This window comes from Ursus arctos, unplaced genomic scaffold (assembly GCF_023065955.2).
Source record: "Ursus arctos isolate Adak ecotype North America unplaced genomic scaffold, UrsArc2.0 scaffold_30, whole genome shotgun sequence".
Taxonomy (NCBI): domain Eukaryota; kingdom Metazoa; phylum Chordata; class Mammalia; order Carnivora; family Ursidae; genus Ursus; species Ursus arctos.
This window is the reverse complement of record NW_026622986.1, coordinates 35,312,731-35,334,602: the sequence shown is the minus strand read 5'-3', so window position 1 is coordinate 35,334,602 and position 21,872 is coordinate 35,312,731. Positions and strand designations below refer to the sequence as shown.

General features: G+C 51.4%; 2 protein-coding genes across 3 annotated transcripts in view; one reads left to right on the top strand and one right to left on the bottom strand.

Annotated features, from left to right (window-relative positions):
* The window catches only part of WDR37 (WD repeat domain 37), a 121,800-nt gene extending 101,071 nt beyond the window's left edge, over positions 1–20,729 (top strand). The window contains exon 14 of one of the 2 annotated variants that reach the window (XM_057304749.1): positions 8,651–20,729. In XM_057304749.1, coding sequence (XP_057160732.1) covers positions 8,651–8,698 — 48 coding nt within the window. In that variant the 3' untranslated portion in view covers positions 8,699–20,729. The remainder of the gene's footprint in view (positions 1–8,650) is intronic. The other variant, XM_057304746.1, reaches the window with a different exon arrangement.
* Positions 1–21,872, bottom strand: part of ADARB2 (adenosine deaminase RNA specific B2 (inactive)) — a 405,873-nt gene that overhangs the window by 10,049 nt on the left and 373,952 nt on the right. The window contains exon 8 of the mRNA XM_057304750.1: positions 9,618–9,799. Within this exon, the coding sequence (XP_057160733.1) occupies positions 9,618–9,799 (182 nt within the window). The remainder of the gene's footprint in view (positions 1–9,617; positions 9,800–21,872) is intronic.

Genomic DNA, 21,872 nt, shown 5'->3' with positions numbered 1-21,872 from the left:
CAGGACAGGTTGAGAGAAAAGGTGTCCCTGAAAGGTGGCACGTCCAAGTGAGGACCAGGTCCACGGCCGTTCTTCCTTAGTGATTATCCCAGCCATCTTGGAAGGAAGCCTGATTCAGCCTCATCTCCCCAAACACCTTCCCCATCAGAACCATCGCTGGTACTGCACAGAACCATCTGTGCAACTCCTCTGTCTGTGTACCACATCACACACGGTCGTTCATCCTTTGTGGAACATTCTAGACACGTGTTGTATCTCAGAACAGACATGTGGGAGACCAAGCAAGTCTCCCTCCAGCGGCTTTTGACACATTTACTCTCTCACGATGACAAATTCATGAAGGCCGACGTTTGATTTAGTGACTGAGTGATTCACACGACTGTGTGAATATGGTGAACCTGAACTAGGTCTCGCTAAACATCACAGCACTTACTGCCAGCGCGGCCTTTGATCAGTTCACGCACCTACTGACTACCGCTGCCACCGCCTTCACCACTGCTGCCACTGCTGCCGCTGCCGCCACTGCTGCCACCGCTGCCACCGCTGCCACCGCCTTCACCACTGCTGCCACTGCCGCCACGGCCGCCACTGCTGCCACCGCTGCCACCGCCTTCACCACTGCTGCCACTGCTGCCGCTGCCGCCACTGCTGCCACCGCTGCCACCGCCTTCACCACTGCTGCCACTGCCACCACGGCCGCCACGGCCACGGCCGCCACAGCTATTAGGACCTCTTCCACCAGCAGTGCTTCTGTGCCAGACTGTCACATCTTCGTACGGCTCCCGTCACCATGAGTCCGGCCGCCACCGCGACTGGTACAACTACTGTGACTAGGAGCAATGGGAGTGAATCCACTATTCATCTGTGAAAGTGAGTTTCATAACGGCTTATTTAGCTATGAAGAGATGCCTTATTTTGAGAAAACCCTTACACACCTCTTTTTAAAAAGCAGTATATGAGAGAGACATTGTAGTGTTTCTTTAGCTAGTGGGTCTAATATATTTAAAATTTAATTCACTTTCTCCAAGTTAAGTGTACATGGGACATTCAGAAATACGATTTTTATAGGAAGTGAGGCAAGTCCGTATCTCAAGGCAGCACTGCGTTCAATGTTGTGAAATGGACGATTCAACACCAAGTCGTAAAGCGGCAGGTGGGTATAGACGAGGCCGCTGTTGTGTGCTCTACTCTGCCAGACACCCCTTGTGCCGTCCCTCACACACATGCGTGCACACACACACCACACACACCTCTGACAGAAGCAGAGCCAGGACTATTTTAATGTGAACTTACAGATTTGGAGTAGTTAACAAGGCTGCATTAATGTCCTTTTATTCATTTTCATTAGCACGGACTCCATTATAATTGACAGTAATTTTATAGCTACTGTCTTGTCTTAATAGAGCACGTTTCAGGGCAAGTGTGTGGAATGCAGTAGAGTCGAGGTGGTGAGTGAGGACGGGCTTAGCTCTGCTGTGAGATGCTTGTGTGGGTTCTGTGGGTACCTACCAGTCGGGGATGCGCAGTGTAGGAAAAACTGGGCTGATGCAGCTCCCCCCTCGCTTCGTCTGACCGGTTGGTGAGGTGGTGGCTGCTGTGGCTGAAAGCCGGCGTCGAGGGCGTGTGTGCGTGCCACGTGAGGGAAGGCTCTGGTGGCGCCTGCCTGGGAGGCTGGAGCCTCCTCTTGTGATGAGGGTTTTCCCCACTGATTTCCGGGGACTTCCTTCCCGGAGTCAATAGGAACGTGGTCTTACCTGTGACCATAAATGACTGTGGTGTGTGGTCCTCACAGTTTAAAATGCATGGACTCATGGGACAGCTATGAAAGGTGTGAATTTTCCTCTGTGGCAGGAAAAAAGGTATTTCATTTTATAACCTGATAGTGACATAGTTCCTGGTCCCTGTAAGGATGGTCATTACTTCGAAAGACATGGGACAAGAGAACTTTGGCAGAATATGGTCATGTTTTCTTCATATGATGCATTTTTCACTGCTGTAGTATCCAAACTGTAGTAATAAGTGAAGTTTTATACTGGAGAAAATGTGGATTATTTCCATCACACTTTATTGTGCTTTATCCATTTGGGGTTATTTTCCTTATGCCCAAATAGCACAATTAATATCTCCTTTGGTGCGAGTCTGCTGAAGCTGCATTAGCTCTGTGTCTGTCTCTCTGGACTGTTGTCTTGCCCTCATTTTAGCTTTTTGCTTTTTATTTATTTTTTAAAAAGATTTATCTTTTTATTATTTTAGAGAGAGAGCACGTGTGCATGCACACAGGTGGGGGAGGGGCAGAGGCAGGGGGAGAGAAAACCCCAAGCAGGCTCTAGCCCGACACAGGGCCCGATGCCATGCCCTGAGATCACGACCTGAGCCGAGATCGAGAGTCAGATGCACCACCGACTGAGCCCCCCCTGGCGCCCCTTGCCCTCATTTTTAAAGGGTATTTTTATCGGGTCTAGGATTTGAGGTCAAGATGAGTTTTCTGTCGGCATCTTAGAGATACTGCTTGGTTGTTTCTTATCTTCCGGGAATCAGCGGCGAGTCTGATTCTTCCCCTCTGGAGCTGCTCCTTTATGTCATGATGCTTTAACGATTTTCTTTCCTCTTTTTGTTTTGCTTTGTCTGGTAGCCGTTTTCCACCTGGAGGAGGGTTTAAGAAGCTTCTTCTTGGGCCACGCTGTGCTTCTTAGAGCTAGTAACTAGTAACTCTGTTACGTCTTTACACACCGCTCCTGCTCTGTTTCTTCTCCCCACATTGGGAGCGGGTTATATCTTGGGTGTATCAGACTGTCCTGCTTCGTCTCTGACCCCCTTGTGTTTTCCCTCTGGGATGGTTCCTTTCATGTATCAGCCTGGTTGGTCTGTGGTGCCCGGCGGCTTCATCAAACACGAGCCAGATGTCCCTGTGAGGGTGCTTTTGGGTGTGACTGACGTTTCAATCAGTGCACGTGGAGGAAAGAGACGGCCCTCCATGTGCAGGGGCCTCACACAATCAGTTGACGTTCTCAGAAGCGAAGACCACAGCTCCCTCGAGAGGAGGGAGTTCCACCTCCAGACTGTCCTTGGACATGGCTGCAGCATCGTCTCCGGCTGGCCTTTCCGCCTGCTGCTGTTTCCCGCCTGCTGGCCTGCCTGCCGACACCAGACTTGCCAGCCCCTGCACACGTGGGAGCCCGTTGCTTTGGCTACATCTCCTTTCTGTGAGCAAGTTGAATATACCCAATTGCTGCTGTTCTCTGGAGAACCCCAACTAGTACACCTTCTTCCTGTTTATGTGCTGCATTCTGGATGTTTTCTTCAGGAGGTGTTCCAATTTACTAATTCTCTCCTCAGCTGTGTTTATTTTTTAATTTTTTTTTAATTTTTTAAAATTTTATTTATTTCTTTGACAGAGAGCACACAAGCTGGGGGTGGGGGAGAGGCAGAGGGAGAGGCAGGCTCCCCACCAAGCAGGGAGCCCCATGTGGGGCTCGATCCCAGGACCCTGAGATCGTGACCTGAGCCAAAGGCAGATGCTCCACCGACGGAGCCCCCCCACGTGCCCCGTCCTCAGCCGTGTTTGATTTGCTGCTAACCCTATCCTCTGCTGCACAAATTGTTTCATTTTCCTCTGCAATTTCTATTTGGCTCTTTTTCTTTTTCTTTTTTTTGTCTTCTGTCTCTCCCCCTGCATTTTCCCTCTTGTTTTTTAAAATCTCTTTTTTCCTGGCGAGCGTGGTTATACTAAAGTCTGTCCGGGGCGGTGATGTCCGACGTCACGGGTTTTCTCCACTGTGTGCCTGCTGGGTTTGTTAAAACGGTCTTGTCCCCTCCTGCGCCCGCTGGGTTCTTGCCGTGTGCCAGTGCTGTATTTCCATATTTTTTGTAGCATTATTTTGATCCCGCTCTTAGTAGGGTCATCTTAGTGTGAATTTGGGAACGGAGATAGTTTCAGGCTGCTCCGTGAACCCTCAAGAGCCTGCTTATGCAGGGTTCAGTCTTGGTCCTAACTTAATCCATGAGCAGTGGCTGCAGCCTGCCTCTGTCCCGAAACCCGGGACACTCTCCCCCCAGTCCTGGCCCCTCTGCTCCTCCCCTGCTCCCCGCCCCCACATCATTCCCTCTTCCTGTAGGACCTCGCTCTGATGCCACCACGGTGGGGTCTGACCCTCTGACTGAGGGTTGAAGGTCACTGTAGTCCCTTCTGCGCTTTATTTTTCTACAGAGTGTTTTCATTTTGTCTGTCTGTCTGCCTTCCCCACTGCAATGTCGTCTCCCTGGGCTATGGGGTTTCAACTGTTTTGTTTACTGCTCTATTCCCAGTGCGTAACTGTCCCTGGCACATCGTCACCAATCAATACACATTTGCTGAATGATTAAATGAGCGTATGGATTATATTGACCAATGTCTTGGTGTTTGGGTAAATGGAATTGTTGACAATGGAAGTATTTTCCCTAAATGGTAAAGATTTCAATACAATTAAGGTTGGTGTTCAGGTACTGTTGTTAAAATCATGGTAGAAATTAAGTGTAACTTAACTAATATACAACAAGTGTTTTTGAAAGAACTTCTCAGAAAACTAAAACAAGGTTTTTCTATAATTTTAAATTTATCATAAGCTGTGTGCCATTTAATTTGCATAGGGAAATCAGTGCTGATCTATGGAAATGTCTTATTAAATATTTCTTTGTTGAATCTAACATTTTGATTTTCATGAAAAGATATTAGGATTGCCTTTAGATTATTCCAGCAAGATTTATAACAATTTTTTTCTACCATAAATTCCTTCAAGGGCACAAGAGATAAATTTCTACTTCAAACAACTCCAAGGCAAAGGAGCTGCTCAGATATATTTTTAAGCTCATGTGTTTTATCCTAAAGATTTATGAAAAATGTATAGGTTATTCCATAATAAACCTGTGCTTATTTTATTTTTATTTTTTTTAAAAGACTTTATTTGAGAGAAGGAGAGATAGTGAGAGAGAACATGAGCAGGGGGTGGGGGCAGAAAGAGAGGGAGAAGCAGGCTCCCCGATGGGCACGGAGTCCAATGTGGGGTTCGATCCCAGAACCCTGATATTGTGACCTGAGTCGAAGGCAGACACTTCACCAACTGAGCCTCCCAGGCACCCCAGTGCTTATTTTAATATAAAAATAATATTGCATATTAGTTACCACCTGCATAAAAACAATGTTTGCTACTACCCCACTGGGTTGTTTTGCAAGATGCTGTTAATGAACATTAACTTCAGAAATTTCTCCTGAATTAAAGAGGGTTGGCTCTCCATATCGAACTCTACAGCTTAGTGTGACAATACCTTGGGGGTTGGAACTCACAAAAACGTGGATATGCATGGCAGCCGACCTCCTCCATCCCAGCCACTACCCCTCCCTGAGGAGAGGGGTCTAGAGCGCAGCCAGTAGGTGGTGCTGGGCGGGATTTCCGGACTGCTGTTGGCGGACAGCTCAGTGAACTCAGCTGCTTGAGAACATGGAGTCTGAGGGGGCTCTGACCCACCAGGGACCCATTTTTACTCCTGCAGGAAGATGCGGGCTGGGGAGGAAGTCAGCTGATGCTCTGCTTATCACAATCCTGTGATTCTCATCTCGCGAACATAAACCAGGGTCCGAGACGACTCATGGCTCTAACATCTGATTCCCTGGGCCCATCTCTCAGATTTTGTGTTCGTTGCCAGGACCTTGCCATGGGCTGTGAAGTTTCATCTTCAGTGTGGACTAAGAATGTTCAACGTTAAACACCAGATCCATTAAATACGCCGTGAGTAGGAACAAAGAACTCGTGTATCCCACCCAGATTTCTCTTTTTCCTGATGAAGAAAAATAAAAACTTACCTTGAGATTGGAAGGGCAGACAAACCAGACCGTCCGCCAAGCAGAACAGCCTCAAAGTTAGTTCCTACTTCACTTAATGTTTTTCTAAAAAGACGAATATTCAGAGTGTAGATTTTTATTCATTATCATCATCACCATTTTCTCGTCTTATCGGATATGTCGAGAAAGGCCGAAGGCAAGTTCCTTTACGGGAGCTGCTCTCATCCAGTGATGTGACGCGCCAAAGGGTTTGGGCACACGGCAGCCGCGGGGTGGGTGTGCGTCGTCAGGTTCTGCCCGGAGCTGCAGGCTGGTCTGTGCAGAAGGGCTCAAGGTATCTTTGGAGGACATTAACATGCACCCTACAACCGTGTCGATAGGCTGTCTGTTTCAGCTTGGCTGCTTCTTATTAACCCAGAGCTGATTGAGCCCCAGCTGAGCCATGGGACGACTCCTGCGAGTGCGTGGGCTTCATCTTCTCGGCAGTTTTGCAAACCGACCTTGCGGGAATCTTCAAGCAGATTTCATGTGCTTGTTTGAGTGTGCTTTTCATTGCTATCCTTAGACAGGATCTCTCCGTCTGTCCTTTGTGGCAGAAAATCCTGATGATTTCCTTTCGAAATTTGCATGATTGGTTTTTAAATATCCATCAAAAGCAGAGTGGTTATCGTGGCTCAGAGCTTGCAGGTGAGACGCCAAGGTTTAGGCTTATTTGCATCTCTGCAGTAACAAAAGCTGTGTTTTCCGTGTGGACTGAAGTGTCTGGTCAGATTGTCCTGGTTGTAAGTAGGGGTGAGTGTCAGGGGGCTGGGGGTTCATGTGACAGTCTCAGGTGCTTTGCCACTCGATGATTTCAGGTGTTCTGAGTTTCTCTAATTAAGTTTTTTTTTTTAAATTCACTGCTTTTACACTTATAACTCAAAATTCCCATTTTTAATCTGTGTTTATGTATTCCCATTTGAACGTAAAATTTTAAAAAAGCTTTGCAAGAATGGATGGCCAGGCAGTAACATGTGTACCCAAAGGCTGGATGGAAACCAGCCCCCTTATGGGAAAGGTGATAACAGATGCGAATTCTCTTCAGTTTAATGTAGAGACTGGAGAACCTCACTGACGTTTGTGGGACGCCCGAGTCGGGAGCACTCAATTTACAGCCAAACGAGTAGCTCTAGGACTTCGGGGTCCGCTCCAGAGCTGTGTTGGCTCTTCAGCCGTAAGAAGTAAGTATTCTTGGGGCGCCTGGGCGGCTCAGGCGGTGAAGCGTCTGCCTTCAGCTCAGGTCAGGATCCCAGAGTCCTGGGATCAAGTCCCGGGTCAGGCTCCCTGCTCAGCGGGAAGCCTGCTTCTCCCTCTCCCTCCCCCCGCCCCCTGGCCTGTGCACACACTCTCTCTCTGTGTCAAATAAGTAAATAAAATCTTAAAAAAAGTATTCTTTCCCATTTTGAGGAAAAAAAGGAAAAATGAAAGAAAGAGCTTAAAACTGAGCCAAAGTGATATTTTATCAGAATTCCTGAAATTACCAACTATTTAAAAAATAAGTGTAAGTTTATAGACTGAATTTGAGGTGAGTGTTTGCGCCTCTCCTGTGACACTCAGGGAGCTGGCCCCGCTGGGTCGGTTTGCCTCTCCTACACCGTCCATCACGAGTTAGATACCGTCACCTCTTCAGCTAGTCTTGTATGCATTATTAACTTTTATGGGATTAAAAACATGGACATCTGTTCAATGGTGCTTCAGGCCATGGGGTGCAGTGTGCGTGTTGAGAGAGCTTAGCTGTGTCGCCGAGCTGAGTTCAGGTCCTTGCCCCGCGTCGAGCGATGGAGCACCACAGCAAGTGAGTGTTGGGGAGTCTCTTCCCGCATCTGTAACACGGACGTCGTCGGGGGGTGTGACGCCATCTTTGTGACACTGAGAAGGACCAGTGGCTGAGTGGTCGCTCTCAGCAAGAGACTCGGGTGCTGTATCCTCACTGCGCCATGTGCACTGACCACCGCGGGCCCCTTGGGTGCTCGCCCCCCCAGCACGACCACCGGCAGGCCCGCCATCGCCCAGAGTTGGTTGTGGTTCGGGTCCGGGGCCCTGCAATGCTGGGCAGGTTTCGGGCTGCATCCAAAGGCAGCCTTTTGAGCAAGGATGGTGGTGACGAAATCCTGCCTTGCTGATCTTGTTGTCCCAGCCCCTGGGATGGTGGCAAGTGACTGACCCCTTCCACGATGGAGCAGCCCTGGGGACAGAGGCGCAAGTGAGATCCTAAAAGATGGCGCTGTTTGGCATTTCTGGACAGACTCTGCGACCCTGTCTCAAAGGGCCTCGCTGAGGTGCGCTGACTTTGACTCTAAGTCCCCTCACTGCACACATGAAGCCCCGGGACTCTAACGTGGTCCCAGGGATGTGAGGACAGGTGGCACGGGCTGGCACAGCTTGATTTCGGGCCCACTACCTGAGTGCCACGCGTCCTTCTGCAGCAGCAGAGGGGTGGCTCTCAGCACGGGGTCTAGGATTTGGGGAGCAGGACCTCACATATGAAGGAAGGCCTGCGGTGTAACAAAGCGGGGACTGGGGTGGTTGGCCAGCCCAGCGGGGGAGGGTCCTCCGCCGTGTCCGAGCTCGTAGGTTCTGCTCAGAGCAGAGAGTCGGTGAGTCTCAGAGTCGGAACGCACGTGGAGGTGTCTTCTTCAACACTTGCTCAGGTGTTCTCACTCCCACCCCCATGGGGCACTACTAACACCCTGATTTTGTATTTTAGAACAATTTGAGAATCCTGCGAATAAATCTTAGGCCCAAGTCTGAGCCACAACACTGAACACCTCCTTTGTTTTCCTATTTCTCTCTCAGGTCATATGGCCCAAGACTGAAGCCAGCCAGCCCTGCTCCTTCCCCTGAAGCGGGAACAGCTTTCCTGCTTCCTCAAGACACCTGCCTGGGGTTGTGGGGCGGCTTCGGGCAGTTCCTTCAGGGCACCGTCCTGCCCAAGCAACGGAGTCCCCCTCTGCTCACGCTGTTTCCTCCAGGCCTCTGGTGAGGCTCATGTCAGGAACCAGGAAAGGGTCTGTGACCGGGAGACCAGTGGTCACCATAGGCATTCCCCTCCAAAATGCCGCCATCTAGGACTCGGTCCTTCGCGGTGTACAGTCTGTGATGGATTCCAGAGCGCTTCCTGGCCGTATGACTCTTGATCATTACTGTTGGCTGTGTGCCGTGCGGCCTAGGGATTGGCCGTCCCCGTTTTGCAGAGGGGCACTGAGGCTCTGAAGGTCTGGTGCTGTGGACGCAGGCAGCGTGGGAAGCTAGGAGTAGAGGCAGGCTCAGTGCCTGCTGGATTACCTTGTTGCCTCTGACATGTGCTTCCCGGATGCCTTGTGCGAGGAGGGCACAGGGACCCCGAGTCCTGCAACCACTGCAACCACTCGGGCGGCCTGGGGGCCTGCACTGTCCACCCTCCGTGTGACTGCTTCCGACCCACCTGGCCCTCCCATCAGAGACGCCTCCCGCGGAGCAGAGCGGGACAGGTAAGTGGTCCTCTTGGACCTGTGCGTGATGGTCCCCTCAGTCACTGTGATGCTGGGACGTGGTCGTGTGCTGCGTCCTGTTCTGCATCCACCTCAAAGTGCTGCCCGTTCCTACATTCGGAATGCACGGTAACCTTCCTCCTTTCTTTTAAAGTTTTGTATTATTGTCATTTTGCTCGCTAAATCTGAAATATTTAAGCCAGTGGCCAAAATGGGTAAAATCTTAGGAGGCATGGGGCCAGCTGATGGGAGGGCATTAGTCACGTGTGTATATGAGGACGGCGTTTTCTTACCGCTGAGGAGGGGCCGGTTGTGCCGATATGAGGTGGGCAGCTGTCCGACGTCCTCGGTCCGGTGGCTCATGACGCGGGAGAGGTGGCCGGTGTGGTGCAGGCTGCCCACGATGATGCTGTGCAGGTACACGGGCTCGATGAAGTGGCAGAGCAGCGCGCCCTGCAGTCCCAGCACGTTCCACCTGCAAGGACAGGGCGTGAGTGCGGCGCTCGGCTGGCCGGGCGGGCGCAGCGTCCAGGTTCCTGGCAGCCTCCCTCCCCACCCGCCGGGGGCCGGCTGTGCGCAGCCCCGTGCTTCCTCCCCTCCGCGTGCCCGTGTCGCCCCGTCAAGCAGGCCGAAGGGAAGGGCTTTCTGGGCCGCGTCCGACCGGGTGGAGTGGCCACCAGCTTGGGCGGCTCACGGCTCTGAGCACCTGACTGCCGTGCACGTGGCTGACGGGCTCTGCATTTTAATGAATGAGGCTTCCTTTTCTGGAAAATGAGTCGTTGGATGGAGTGGAAGCTGTATATTCTCTCAGGGACTTGAAATTAAAAAAAAAAAAAAAAAAAAGACACTCTGTCCCCAAAGCGAATCTGAATTTTTCTTTATGTTAGTTGGGAAATATCAGAAATGGAGTTTGTTTATTTCAGTTTAGGGAAAAGTACTTTCTTCTCCTTTTGTCCTCAGCAGTCAGAATGACCTGTTGTGTCATTAAATGACATTAACAAACGACCCTGTTTTGCTCTGAGGAAGATTTTGATTTTAGAAGCCTAGATCAGACATGAAGGACAAGGCCGTCCTTCTCTGAAATAAATGTAGCCCTGGGCAAGTGTTTTTGCTTCTGCAAGCAAAGATGACAGCAGCATTTTAAGATTTTTTTCCCCTAAACTTGGGTGGTACAAGGTTACATGCATCTGTTAGAGGCAACATTTCGTGGTTTCCACTGTAAATAACGTGTTTAAAACCCAGCCTCCATCAGCAGCAAACATTATGCAGCTAATTTCTTACATCATTGTTCTTTTCATTAATTAACATTTCTCCGCCGTTAGAACAATTATTGTGGTGCCTCCGTGCCGTACATTTCTTCTCATGATTAATAAGGAGTCATTATATTTCCCTTTCCTGAAGCAGTCAATTAACACAGAATCCTTTCCATTAATTACCGAGTGTTTAAAACCATCATGCCCTACCTGGAGAACAATCTGCTCTGGGAACCTGTGACACCAATTGCTTTAAAAAGTTCTCTTTAAATTTTATTCCGAAAACACAAGCAATTTAGCTGGCGATATTAATTTGCCTCAGAAGCATTGCGGTGAATGAGAGACATGTTTTAATCTCATGCAAGAAAAGGCAGCCATCTGGCGGGCGAGAACCGAGAGAGCGCGTCTCCTACTCTCCGCAAACGCAGGTCATTAAAGTAATGTGTTCATCTACATAAAACTCAAATGGAATATAAAAGGTAATATTTATATACAAACAATTTAGTCCTACAATTTAAACAGTCATTGGTTTTATGAAACATTTACTTTAGTCTATCAGATTTGCATAACTTCCCTTAAAAAATAATTGTGGTCATTTCTGTAAGTTACCTCATTTCTTTCAGAAAGGACCGAAACTGCTGTCCTTTGGAGATTTATATATATTTATATATATGATTTTATCAAAGTAAATATCAAAAGGGTTTGAAGGAGCGGACTTCGTCACTTGGCGATACGTCTCCGCCCGGACTTTCGCTCCAGCTGACTGGCCGACTGGGGTGCTCGGAAGGCTGCCTGTCCCTCACTTTTCACTGACCAAGTACGAAATTTCAACAAAATCCTGGAGAGGGTTTTTTGCTCTGTGAGCTTTCTGTGGAAGGAACATGGATGTTTTTGAGTGGTGATTGAGGGATTGCGTTCCTTCCCTTAAATCTGAGGCCGGTATTTCCAGGCAGTACCAAAAAAGTGAGGAAAAATCCAACAAAGTCACTTCATCTAGTATTTTGGCTACCTCCTTTTTGGATTTGAAGAAACTGGGAAAGTATGCCAAAAAAAGAGGAGGAGCCAGTTCAGCAGTACGTCTCTTTGACTATGAAAGTGTTTGGCATTTGTTTTTAAGTGTACATGTTATTCCTGACCCACACGTAGGTGTTCTTGTGTTTGCATGTGCGGGCGAGCACAGGTGCTCTTGTGGAGAAAGCCTCCAATGCGGTCAGTCTGCAGGGACGATGCTAAGTTACCGTCAACGGCCAGGGGTTCTGCGGTGCGGGCAGCCCACGTGTGTCTTGTCTCTGACCGTTAGTGAAGTGTGAATTAAAATCAGGGAATGGACATTTCCCCCATTGATAACAAAGCCCTCGCCTGAAATACGCCAAATCTTGAACCATAAAATTAGTATTCTCAGAAGAGACAGAGCTGTCCTTTAGGCCATTTAGGTGTTGGCTTTGAACAAAACTTCTGGAACATATTTGAGTGGTTCTGATTCTGTGGGATTGTCTAAAAACAAATAACTTCTATATCTGGCTTCCTCTTAATAACCTTTATAATAAAGAGAAAATCAACGTTCTCCTTGTCTGGCTATAGGAGTTTAAACTTATTCAGCTAACATGATCAATAAAACCAAATGTCTCCCTGAATATAAACTGGGGAATTTTCAGCATTTGGGATTGAATGAAAATACCTCTCCTTTTGTTCAAACAGCTGATATTTCTGCAATATTGACAGAGAAGAAAAAATCCCGTGTCTGGTTTTCAATATAGATAATCCCTCAATAAATATATTTCTGTTTGTCAATCATGGAAATACCAAAGATAAGTGGAGGAGAGATCTTGGAAAAAAGCTGCCTTTCTTTAGCCAAGGGATGCAGTCTCCTCGCTCAGTTTGAATCTTGGCCTCTGAGGATCAGTGGAAACAGTCACAGGGATGAGCCCTGCCTCAGACGGGCACTGCCAGTGTGCCCCTGGCACCTAAGACAGGGGACAGCAATTTCCCTCATGTATTTTGGACAGTTAGGGTTCTTGCCTGTTGTTTGTGCCACCTTGATGTGGCCCCGCAGGTGAGGGAGCTCTTCTGAATTACAGTGAAGTCTATGGTACAGTCGTCAGGTACCATCAAAATAGGTACTTGTCATAAAAACAGACACCTACATCAGCGGAACAGAATAGAGAGCCCAGAAGTAAACCCATGCTTATATGGTCAATTAATTTACCCCAAAGGATCTAAGAAGACACAATGGGGCAAGGTCAGTCTCTTCAATAAATGGTGTGTTGGGAAAACTGGACAGACACATGCAGAAGAATGAAACTGGACTGTCACACACCATACACAAAAATAAACACAAAATGGATTAAAGACTTGAGCGTAAGACCTGAAGTCAGGGTAGGCATGATAGAGACCTAACGCTGCAGCCCAGGAGTGGTTTCCAGCTGTGGTGCACATTGAGCTCATGTGGGGGCTCTAAGAATCTTTTGGTGCCGGGTCCCCCTAGACTCTGATGGTCTGGGTCTGGGGTGCAGCCCAGGCGTCTGCCTTCCCAATGCCACAACTGATGCTGATGGGAGCCAGGGTGAGAACATTATGCAGCAAGGCATTCGGCACAGATACTGGAGTCAAAAACTCGGGTCAAATCCCAATCCTGACACCAGTTAGCTGTGTTCCCTTTGACCACTTTGCTGCTACCCTGGACAGCAGTCTACAGCGGTGGTCCTCAAAGTGTGGTGCCTGGACTGGCTGTATCCGCATCACCTGGGACTTGATAGAAATGCACACTCCAGGCCCCACCTCGGACCTACTGAGTCAGAAACTTAGGGCTGGCAGAGGGAATTTCAGCGAGCCTTCCCGGTGATTTTCATGCTGCTAAATGTAGAACGGTGGGTCTCCATGCTGAGTGTATGGTCATAATAGTGATCTCTGCTGCTGTAGTCCTTTCAAACTCTGCAGGAGAGGATTTAATCTCCTACCAGTCTGGGGGTTGATACCAACCCGCTTGTATAGCCTCCCCTATCCCCAATCTCAAATCTTCTACCTTTTGCCCAAGATGGGTAATCATGCCAAGTCAGAGACATTCCTGCACAAATGGCCCATCCCCTGTCCAGTCTGCTGATGGGGTCTTTCCAAACAAAAAAGAAGGACCAGACCATTAACCCTGTCACTCAGTAATGTCTCTGCTAGGGAATCGTCCCCTGGATATACTCTCCGTAAAATGGCAGGATGTATGTACCGACAGAGTCATTAGAGAATTGTTTGCTATTGCAAAGCAAACGAAACAAAACAAAAGGCCTGGAATAATCTAACAGTCTCTTGTAGGGGTTGGTTAAATAAATTACGGTCCGTTTGCGGAAGAGTTTGGATTTGACCACCCGCAGCCTGCCTGGCGGCTGGGGGCATGGTTGCCTTTTTCCGTCTGCACTGCTCTCTTTCCTGACTGCTCCCCTGCTGGTCCCCTCTGCTCGCTCCCCTCAAGGCCATGAGCCAGTCGAGTGAAGGTGCTCACCATTGCCGTGGAAACCACCTGTGCTGCCCCACTGCCCTCGCTGACCTACCACCTCCTTTTGGATCCCAGCCAGGCAGTCCATGAAGGGGAACCCGGTCTCGGCCCACAGCTTGGCTGAGCTCCTAGCTGACCGTCGACACCAGCTGGCCAGCCGTGTGAGCATGCCGTCCAGAAAGTGGCCCCTGGCCCCAGGAGCGGATGCCGCGTGGAGCTTACATGAGACGCCTGATCAAGTCCCGCTCGCAGAACACGTGGTTTGTTTCAGGCCACTACATCTTGGGACGGTTGTTACAGTGGACAACTGTCGTGGAGTCTACCGCCGTCTCTCAGGTGACCTTTGGCTCCTGGTAACTCCTCAGGAAGTCTGTGTAGGTCACAGCGATCAGAGTCCCCTGGATGTCGGTGGTGACTGCAGAAGTTGGCGGCACAGTGGCCCTGGCGGTCGGGTTGGGGTCAGGGCGATGTTGTGCTGCTTCTGGTTATTTTCAGCTGAAAGAAATTATCTCCACTTAACACAGTCTCATCTCTGTTCTCTGAAACCTACCCGGAAAGTGTCCTCTCTTGACCCGACATTTCTGGCTGCATCTGCCCGACAGACTGTTACGGTGTAAGCATTCTCACCGGGCCAGTAGCAACACTGTGACTCGGTTATTTCGATCGTGTCTCTCCATTCTCGGTGCTGACGAGTCGCGTCCTGCAGGTGGGGGCTGCCGTTTCTAGGATGCGTGGGGTTTCCAGTGCTGAACGAGCAGCCTGGGGAGGTCCCCCCATCGCCAGCTCTGGTCTCTGACTGACTCTCGGAGCTCTGGGCCCCGTGGCTCTCCTGAGAGGGGCTGCATCTGGCCTCCTGGTGCCTGGGGGCAAACATCACATGTTACTCTGGGGAACGCCTTTTGTTCCTTGTGTGAAGATGGAAACCGTAAGGTAGAGCTTCGGCCACTGTGTGTGCGCCATGGGCTCTTTCTGCACAGACCTGTGCTTGAGGCTGTTTCTTTTCAAGTCCCCAGACACTGTCTCGTTCCCCTCAGCCCTGTCTTCAGGACCCCCACCACGTCCTGCTGACACTGTACCATTCATGAGATGTCTGTGGTCTTGCTTCACGTGGCCATTCACCGACCCCTTGCTTTCCTTGGACCAAGGTATCGTCTCCTGTGGGGCCAACCAGATCTCCAGGAGGTTTTGCGGAAACTGAGCTTCCCAGCTGTTTGTGGGGTCCGGGGCTGGATGGCGGGGTGCCATTCAGGTCTGTGTTGCTTTAGGTACAAGCAAGGAGGCGCTGGATGCCGAGTATCTTTGTTGAGACTCCTTTTGTACTGGACACGTGTTACGGAATTTGTCACTAGAGATTCTGTAAGACTGGCTGCAGGGAGATTGCCACGGAGTCTTTGGTGCAGGAAGCATAGCAGGATTATTAAACCGTGCTGTGAGCATCCTGGGCTGGGGTGTTTAGGAAGGACCTGTTTTAGAAGGACCTGCATATCGAGAATGGAAAAATGAGCAACACTTTCACTTGATTTCCGGAGAGCTGGTAACAGTCAAACCCAGGACGACCACCGGTAGATCGGGGCCTGGTGGCGGGGAGGGGAGAGGCGCAGCCCACGGCTGCGGTCAGAAGGAGAAAGTCACTCTTCACCGTCTGAAATCCAAGTTTAGAAGTCAGACAGTGTCTTACTCCCCAGAGAACAGCTATAATTTTTTACAGTTCATTTTTATGGAGAAAGTTTTAATCTGTTCATTTAAAGACACATTGTGATCAATAATCGAGCTCAGGTACTTAAAATTAGAAACCATATCTAAAGGAACATTAGTTCCAGGAGATTTAGAGTTTTATGTGCCACTCAGATTTGATTCTTAGAGGCAAAGGCAGAGAGCACTGCTTTGGTTTCCCCTCCTTCCAGGAGACTGGCGTTCGCCCGTGGGAGAGCGCGTGGATGGGTGTCCCACAGTGGGGAAAGCGGACCACACGTTCGGGAAAGTGCGCATGACTTTCTTCTCTCACGGAGCTGCAGCGTCTGCCTCAGTTTCATCTTTCGGAGAGAGACCAGAGCGCTCTTTGGTGTGCTGTTACCACCTCAGTCTGTGGTGCTGAAGGGCGACTGTCACGGACCCCGTGACACAGCTCCCTCTCTGTCGTGACGCTCAGTCTTCCATGGGGAGATTGCTGGTTGCGTTGTGGCAATTGATTTCACTATGACTTTATCTGGTTCTGTAATTTTCCGAAGACCACGCGAGTTGGGCTAAGCGAGTACACCTCTTACCTGGTTGTGCTGGTCTCCCAGGGCCGCGACGGCACATGCCACCGGGAGCTGCAAACAATAGCCATGAATTTACTCATGGTCCCGGAGGCTGGAGTCTGAAGTCAAGATGAGGGCAGGGCTGTGCTTTGTCCGGAGGCTCCGGGAAAGCTGGACCAGGCCTTTTTATGGTCTTTGGGTGGCAGCTGGCTGTCCCTGATGTTCCTTGGCGTGTAGACACGTCACCTCCTTGTCCCTGGTTCCCCTGTGCTTCTGTCTTACAAGCATACATGTGGCTGCATTCGGGGCCAACTGGAATCATCCTTTGTGCTTAGCTGAGCACCCACACGTAAGGGCATTTTTGCAGGACACGGACATACCATTCCAGGGGCCACTGTTCAGCCTGGTGCACGTGCCGTGGCCCATCAGGAGACCCCACCCTGTCTCATTTAGGACAATCTACCATTTTCCCTCTACCGTGGGTGGGCTCTGTGAGCCACGCAGGGGAGTACATCTGGGTACAAAGCTTTGTTGTGAGGACATCATTCACCGTGGCTGTTAGGTGGGAACATCCCGGATGCCCAGCACCAGGGGACCGTGCTGGTGGCTTGCTCCAAGACCTGAGCTCCACCGGCGCTGAGGGCACCGCGCACCGCATGAAGAAGGGGTTGCAAGTGCGTCGCAGCAGCGGTGAGGCCCGAGTGTGGGAGGAGCAGACGCTGGCCGCTGTTTCCTGTCACTGCTGGGGTATCGCTAGTTGTTTCTTTTCTGCTTTTCACCTTTTCCTCGTATCTCTTTCATTGCGTTTGCCTTTGTAACGGGGGAGTGTCCATACGCACAGTTGCACTCTCTGAGCTCTTCTTTGACGGTAGGGGCGGGACTGGTTGGTCTCTTGATTCTTGCTCGGTTGCCCCCTACGTCTGGAGGCAGCAGACCCACCGCATCGGGCATCGCGGGTCGCCCACCATGGGGAACTTGGCGTTTTGGTTTGGTTTTCGGTGCGAGGCCAGCTCACCCGCATGGGATTGACTCCTCCCAGCTGGGGGATCGGGACTGGCTTTTATCTTTAAGACAGCATTTGTGCCATTTCTACAGAAGCTACAGAGAAATGATTTCACTTTCTAAAGACTCTGACGACCCAAGAGTTGTCCTGGTAATTGAGGCTCTGTTCCTAACGAAAGAAACCAGATTTTGTTTCGTGCTTTGTTTAATGTCAAAGTTGTTTTTAGGGGGGAAGTTTTGGCCTGCGTGTCCCCACTCCGAGGCTCTGGGGTGTCTTTTCCCACCCACAGGGCAGTGAAGAGCTCTCCTGTGACCCAGGCTGCTCTGGTCTGCAGTGTTTGGCTTTCCAGCTTTGGGTGCCTCTGACGCCCACGCACAGGACGCCCATGCATTCCTTCCAAACGGAGCTGAGCGCGACCTCAGTCAGGCGGTCGGGGGAGCCACGCGTGTTCTGAACGAAGCCTCCAAGAACACACACTTCCTTAGTTGTTCTAACTCGGGTGGCACGCCTCCCTGGCGCACAGGCTTCTCAAGCCACAGGTCCCACGCCTTTGACAGGAGTTTAATGACAATGACATCACCATGCTGGCAGCTGCCCTGTTCACCTTGGACAGTTGTCTCGACGTAACTTAGAGAAACCAGGTCTGCATCTATAGCTGGGGCCTCTGTCTGTGGTCTCCGTGTCCTGGGTCTGGCGCCTAGCCAGCCACCCAGACTGTGGGGTTTCTCTCCAAGTGTGCCTAGTGCCACCCTGCACTGCCCCAGGCCACGAAAGCTTTACCCTCCTGACTGTGGGGCCTCACCGTCCTTCCACCGGGCACAGGCCACCTGCAGGCCAGCCTCCCGCTCCCATTCTCTCCTCTGCAGAGCAGGGCCATCGACCGGTGGTGGTGGAGAGCCTCTTGTGCTCCTGAGTCCATTGTCCTCTCACATGGCTGGACTTAGGTCCGTTGCTCCTGGTACCCACTAAATGCCCCTTCATGTCTCAGAGTGGCTATGTGAGTGTCACATCCGTGGGCGTCTGCCAAGCCCAGCAGTGTTTGAGTCTCGGGGAGGGCCCAGGGAGTGCCCACGATTTGTGCACAGAGGCAGGTGGGCAATCTCAAGGTGATGGAGGGCAGGATGGCACTGAGCACGTCCACCTGTCACAGAGCCTCGGGTCCCGGAGGGGGCCGCCAAGATGGTGTTTCAGGTGGATGGGGGCCAGGCTGGGTGGGAGCCCCGGATCCTCCTCATGGGGGAGGAAAGTTGCCTGCGGATAGAGGGAAGTACACGAGACTCTCCCACCTGTGCATGAGGGCTGAGCCTCTCTCTTGTGATGAGAGCACTGCGTTTGTTACATGATTCCCAGAGAAACATAAAGGTCTCGTAAAAGAGACTTGTGCCACTGGCTTTGAAGGGATTGACCTTGTCTGTAGTGAGGCTCTTGTCTTCCATGGAGAACTGGGGCAGTCAGGGACACAGTCTGTCGCCCCGCTCCCGGCTCCCCACGGACGGGCCCGCTGCTGCTGCGGGCCGAGGCTGGAGGGCCGAGAAGAGTAACTGGAAGGATAGGCAGGAAATGTGAGGAGTTATCCAATGGCCGGAATTCAGGAAGTTTGTTCACAGTGTCTTATGGTTCATTTTAAACCACTGTAAAAATTTCAAGCTTTCTGTAACGTGTTTTGCTGTAAACCCGTCTTAGCACCGTCTCACCACTGACGTTGTAAAGCGATACCGGTAGTTATTCATGGACTCGCGCTCACCGCGTCTGTGATGCTCTAATTTATATTGGGTAGGGGTCATTGATCCAGGAAGTGACACCTGTGTGTTGCTTTTGATCTCAGGGAGGGAAATAATGGAGCTGTGTGGGTTGTTCAGCTCTTTCGATACAACCCACTCCCCTTCGTTGTTCACGGATATCGAGTGGGATTTGCAGAGACACGTACAAATTTGTCTTGTGGATGCACTTTCGCTATCTTAATTCAAGATACAAGTTTATTCATCTGTTTTCATCTAAATACATGAAAGTCACATGTGCTAGGTGGTGAGGTCAGGTGTTCAAATAAAACTTCACAGAGAAAGTTTAAGTTACCACATGGACGTGGCGTCTGGGTCCCAGCAGCATCTGCGGTGAGACCCTCGGGTGGTCCCTTGGGAAGAGAGTCCGTAGTGGGATTGGCTCCAGACACCTCCCTACGGTTCACGGGCGGCACAGACACCCCTTAGCTTTGGCAGCCGAGGGCAGAGGCTGCATCCCTGTGTCTCCCTGTCGCGGTGGGGACAGGAGGGGTGGGACACCGCCCCGAGGGGCAGTGTAGGGAGCGGCCTCCCGCGTGGGCGGAGCCTTGTCTGTGCGCCTCCTGCCTCCACACACACGGCTGTTTGGGCTCCTGCCCTTGTGTGCTCACTTCGTCCCGAGTGACCTGACACACATGTTATTTCTAGTCTCTGTGGCTTGACATGAATGACTCTGATGTGTGCTGGTAACAGCCGGCTCTCAAAAAAAAGGCACCGATTTGTAGCGTCTGCCGATTTCGGTGGTGTAAATACCATGCTGTGGCCAGTTTCCTGTGGCTGGCGTGAGGCCCTGAGCACAGACCGGGGGCGGACTGCAGTCGCTCAGCACTTTGTGTCCCTCCCGCATACGGATACAAGGGGTAAAACGAGGAGAAATGATAGTAAAATAGTTAGGAAGTGGTGGGTTTTGAGTATTTTTTGCCTTTTCTAAACTTTTTTTTATTGTGTTACACAAGTCACCATAGAGTATTTTTAATATAACTTATTTAGTTGTAAAGTTTATGTTATTTGACTCTGAATAACAGCTGTGTTGCACAGTCTGCTTTCAAAATTGCCTGACGACAGTGGGCTCTCGCGGGCTGAGTCGGCCGCAGCAGCCGTGCGCGGACTGGAGAGCCCAGGGCCCCACCACCCCCGGCCCTGTGCTCAGACCTGCAGCCTCGCGTGCCAGGACGTCAGCACCGGGTCCCAGGTTACAACGTTTTCTCTGCGCTTCTGTAGGAAGAGCCCTTCTTTTGAACATTATTTAAGCCCTGGGTTTGATGTTTGGGTCTGTACCCGACAGAAAACAGACGAACACACACTTGTCAGACCGTCCCCTCGCGAAGCCTCTGTGCAAACAACGAGGCGTTGCAGAGGCCGGTGGTCTCGCGTCGTTAGCAGAGGCTAACGCGGACCCGCAGACCCGGACACACGGCTGCCGTGGCTGCGAGCTGGGGAACCCACGCCTCCACGCTGACACCCGCGGCTCAAGCTCAGGGTCCGCTCACCATGGCCACCCAGGCGCTCCCGCACCACCGCGTGTGGTGGGATGCTCACCGCCGCCCTGGCGGGACTGCAGCTGGGCTGGTGCTGTCATGTCTTCATTGTCACGGCCATCCTCGGCCCTGTGCTCACGGTCACCGGCAGAGTCCATGAGGGCGTGGGGGCGTGGGGGAGGCAGAGATGGAGACCCGGAGACCGGAGCGGGACGGGAGTGGGTGAGGGGGGCCCTGAGTGCCCCTTGGTGGCCTTGCCGCCAGACGTGGGGGCCGGAGCTCAGCGCATGGAGAGAGACTGCCCGTGGGGCTGGGGGCCTTCACCTCCTGGGTCAGTTCAGGGGAGAGAGCTGTCCTTCCGGCCGCCCAGAGCCACGGCGCTCCCCAAACATGCACCGTCTTCCTCGAAGGCTGTCTAGAGTCCTTCTCAACGCAGGATGCTGATTGAACCCTTGGAGAGAGGCAAGGTGTGCTTTTGTTCTTCCAGGAGATTTTACGAGAAAGGGCAGAGCCTGCCGTTGGAGCACACGTGCCCCCTATAAGCGTCGTGTGGGGTCTGTATCCGTGGTTGATTTGCTGTCTCAGGGCTGCCACATTAATTCACTTCATTTTTCTAGGGACTGAGAGAGTTAATTTAGAAACCCAATGTGATCTTCGGGCATCAAGAGAATTTCCGTTAGGGGAAAATTGCCCCTTTTTCCTGCTTCATGAATAGATGAGAATATTAAAAAGGAGGAATACATTTTCTTCTGAAAGATGAGCTGCTTGACGAGGCTGGGCCTTTTTCCCTTTGATGCAGAAATCGGTGCTTTGATTTATTGTCATTAGGCCGTTCTGTTGCCTCTGCTGGCCCGGAGCATTGCAGCTGGGGAGTAAATGGCCCCATTTCTCCTGCAGCCGTTGCTGAGTCCCGGGAGAACTCGGTGTTGCCCCTGAGCCCGACAAGTCTGAGGAGGCAGGGACCCCGTGTGGGGCCTGCTGTGGCCTGGGGCCCCGAGCCCACTCACAGTGGCGTCACCCTCACCTGCCCCTGACAGCCCCGAGCTCAGCGTCCCAGGGAGAAACGCTGCATCTCACTCGTGAGGGCGGCCAGGCAGCAAATGCCTGTGGAGCAGTGAGTGTGCGCCAAGCCCCGCGTTAGGTGCCGTTTGCGTTAGGTGCCAGTAAGTGCGCAGACAGTCCTGCCTCGTGGGAGTCCACGTGCCGGGGAACCACGCCCTACCTGGCCCCATGGAGACCCCCCCTTGCCTGGCCTCCAAGTCCATCCCCTGCACATACTCCAGCTCGGCTTGAGCCTCAGCATCCCCCCACC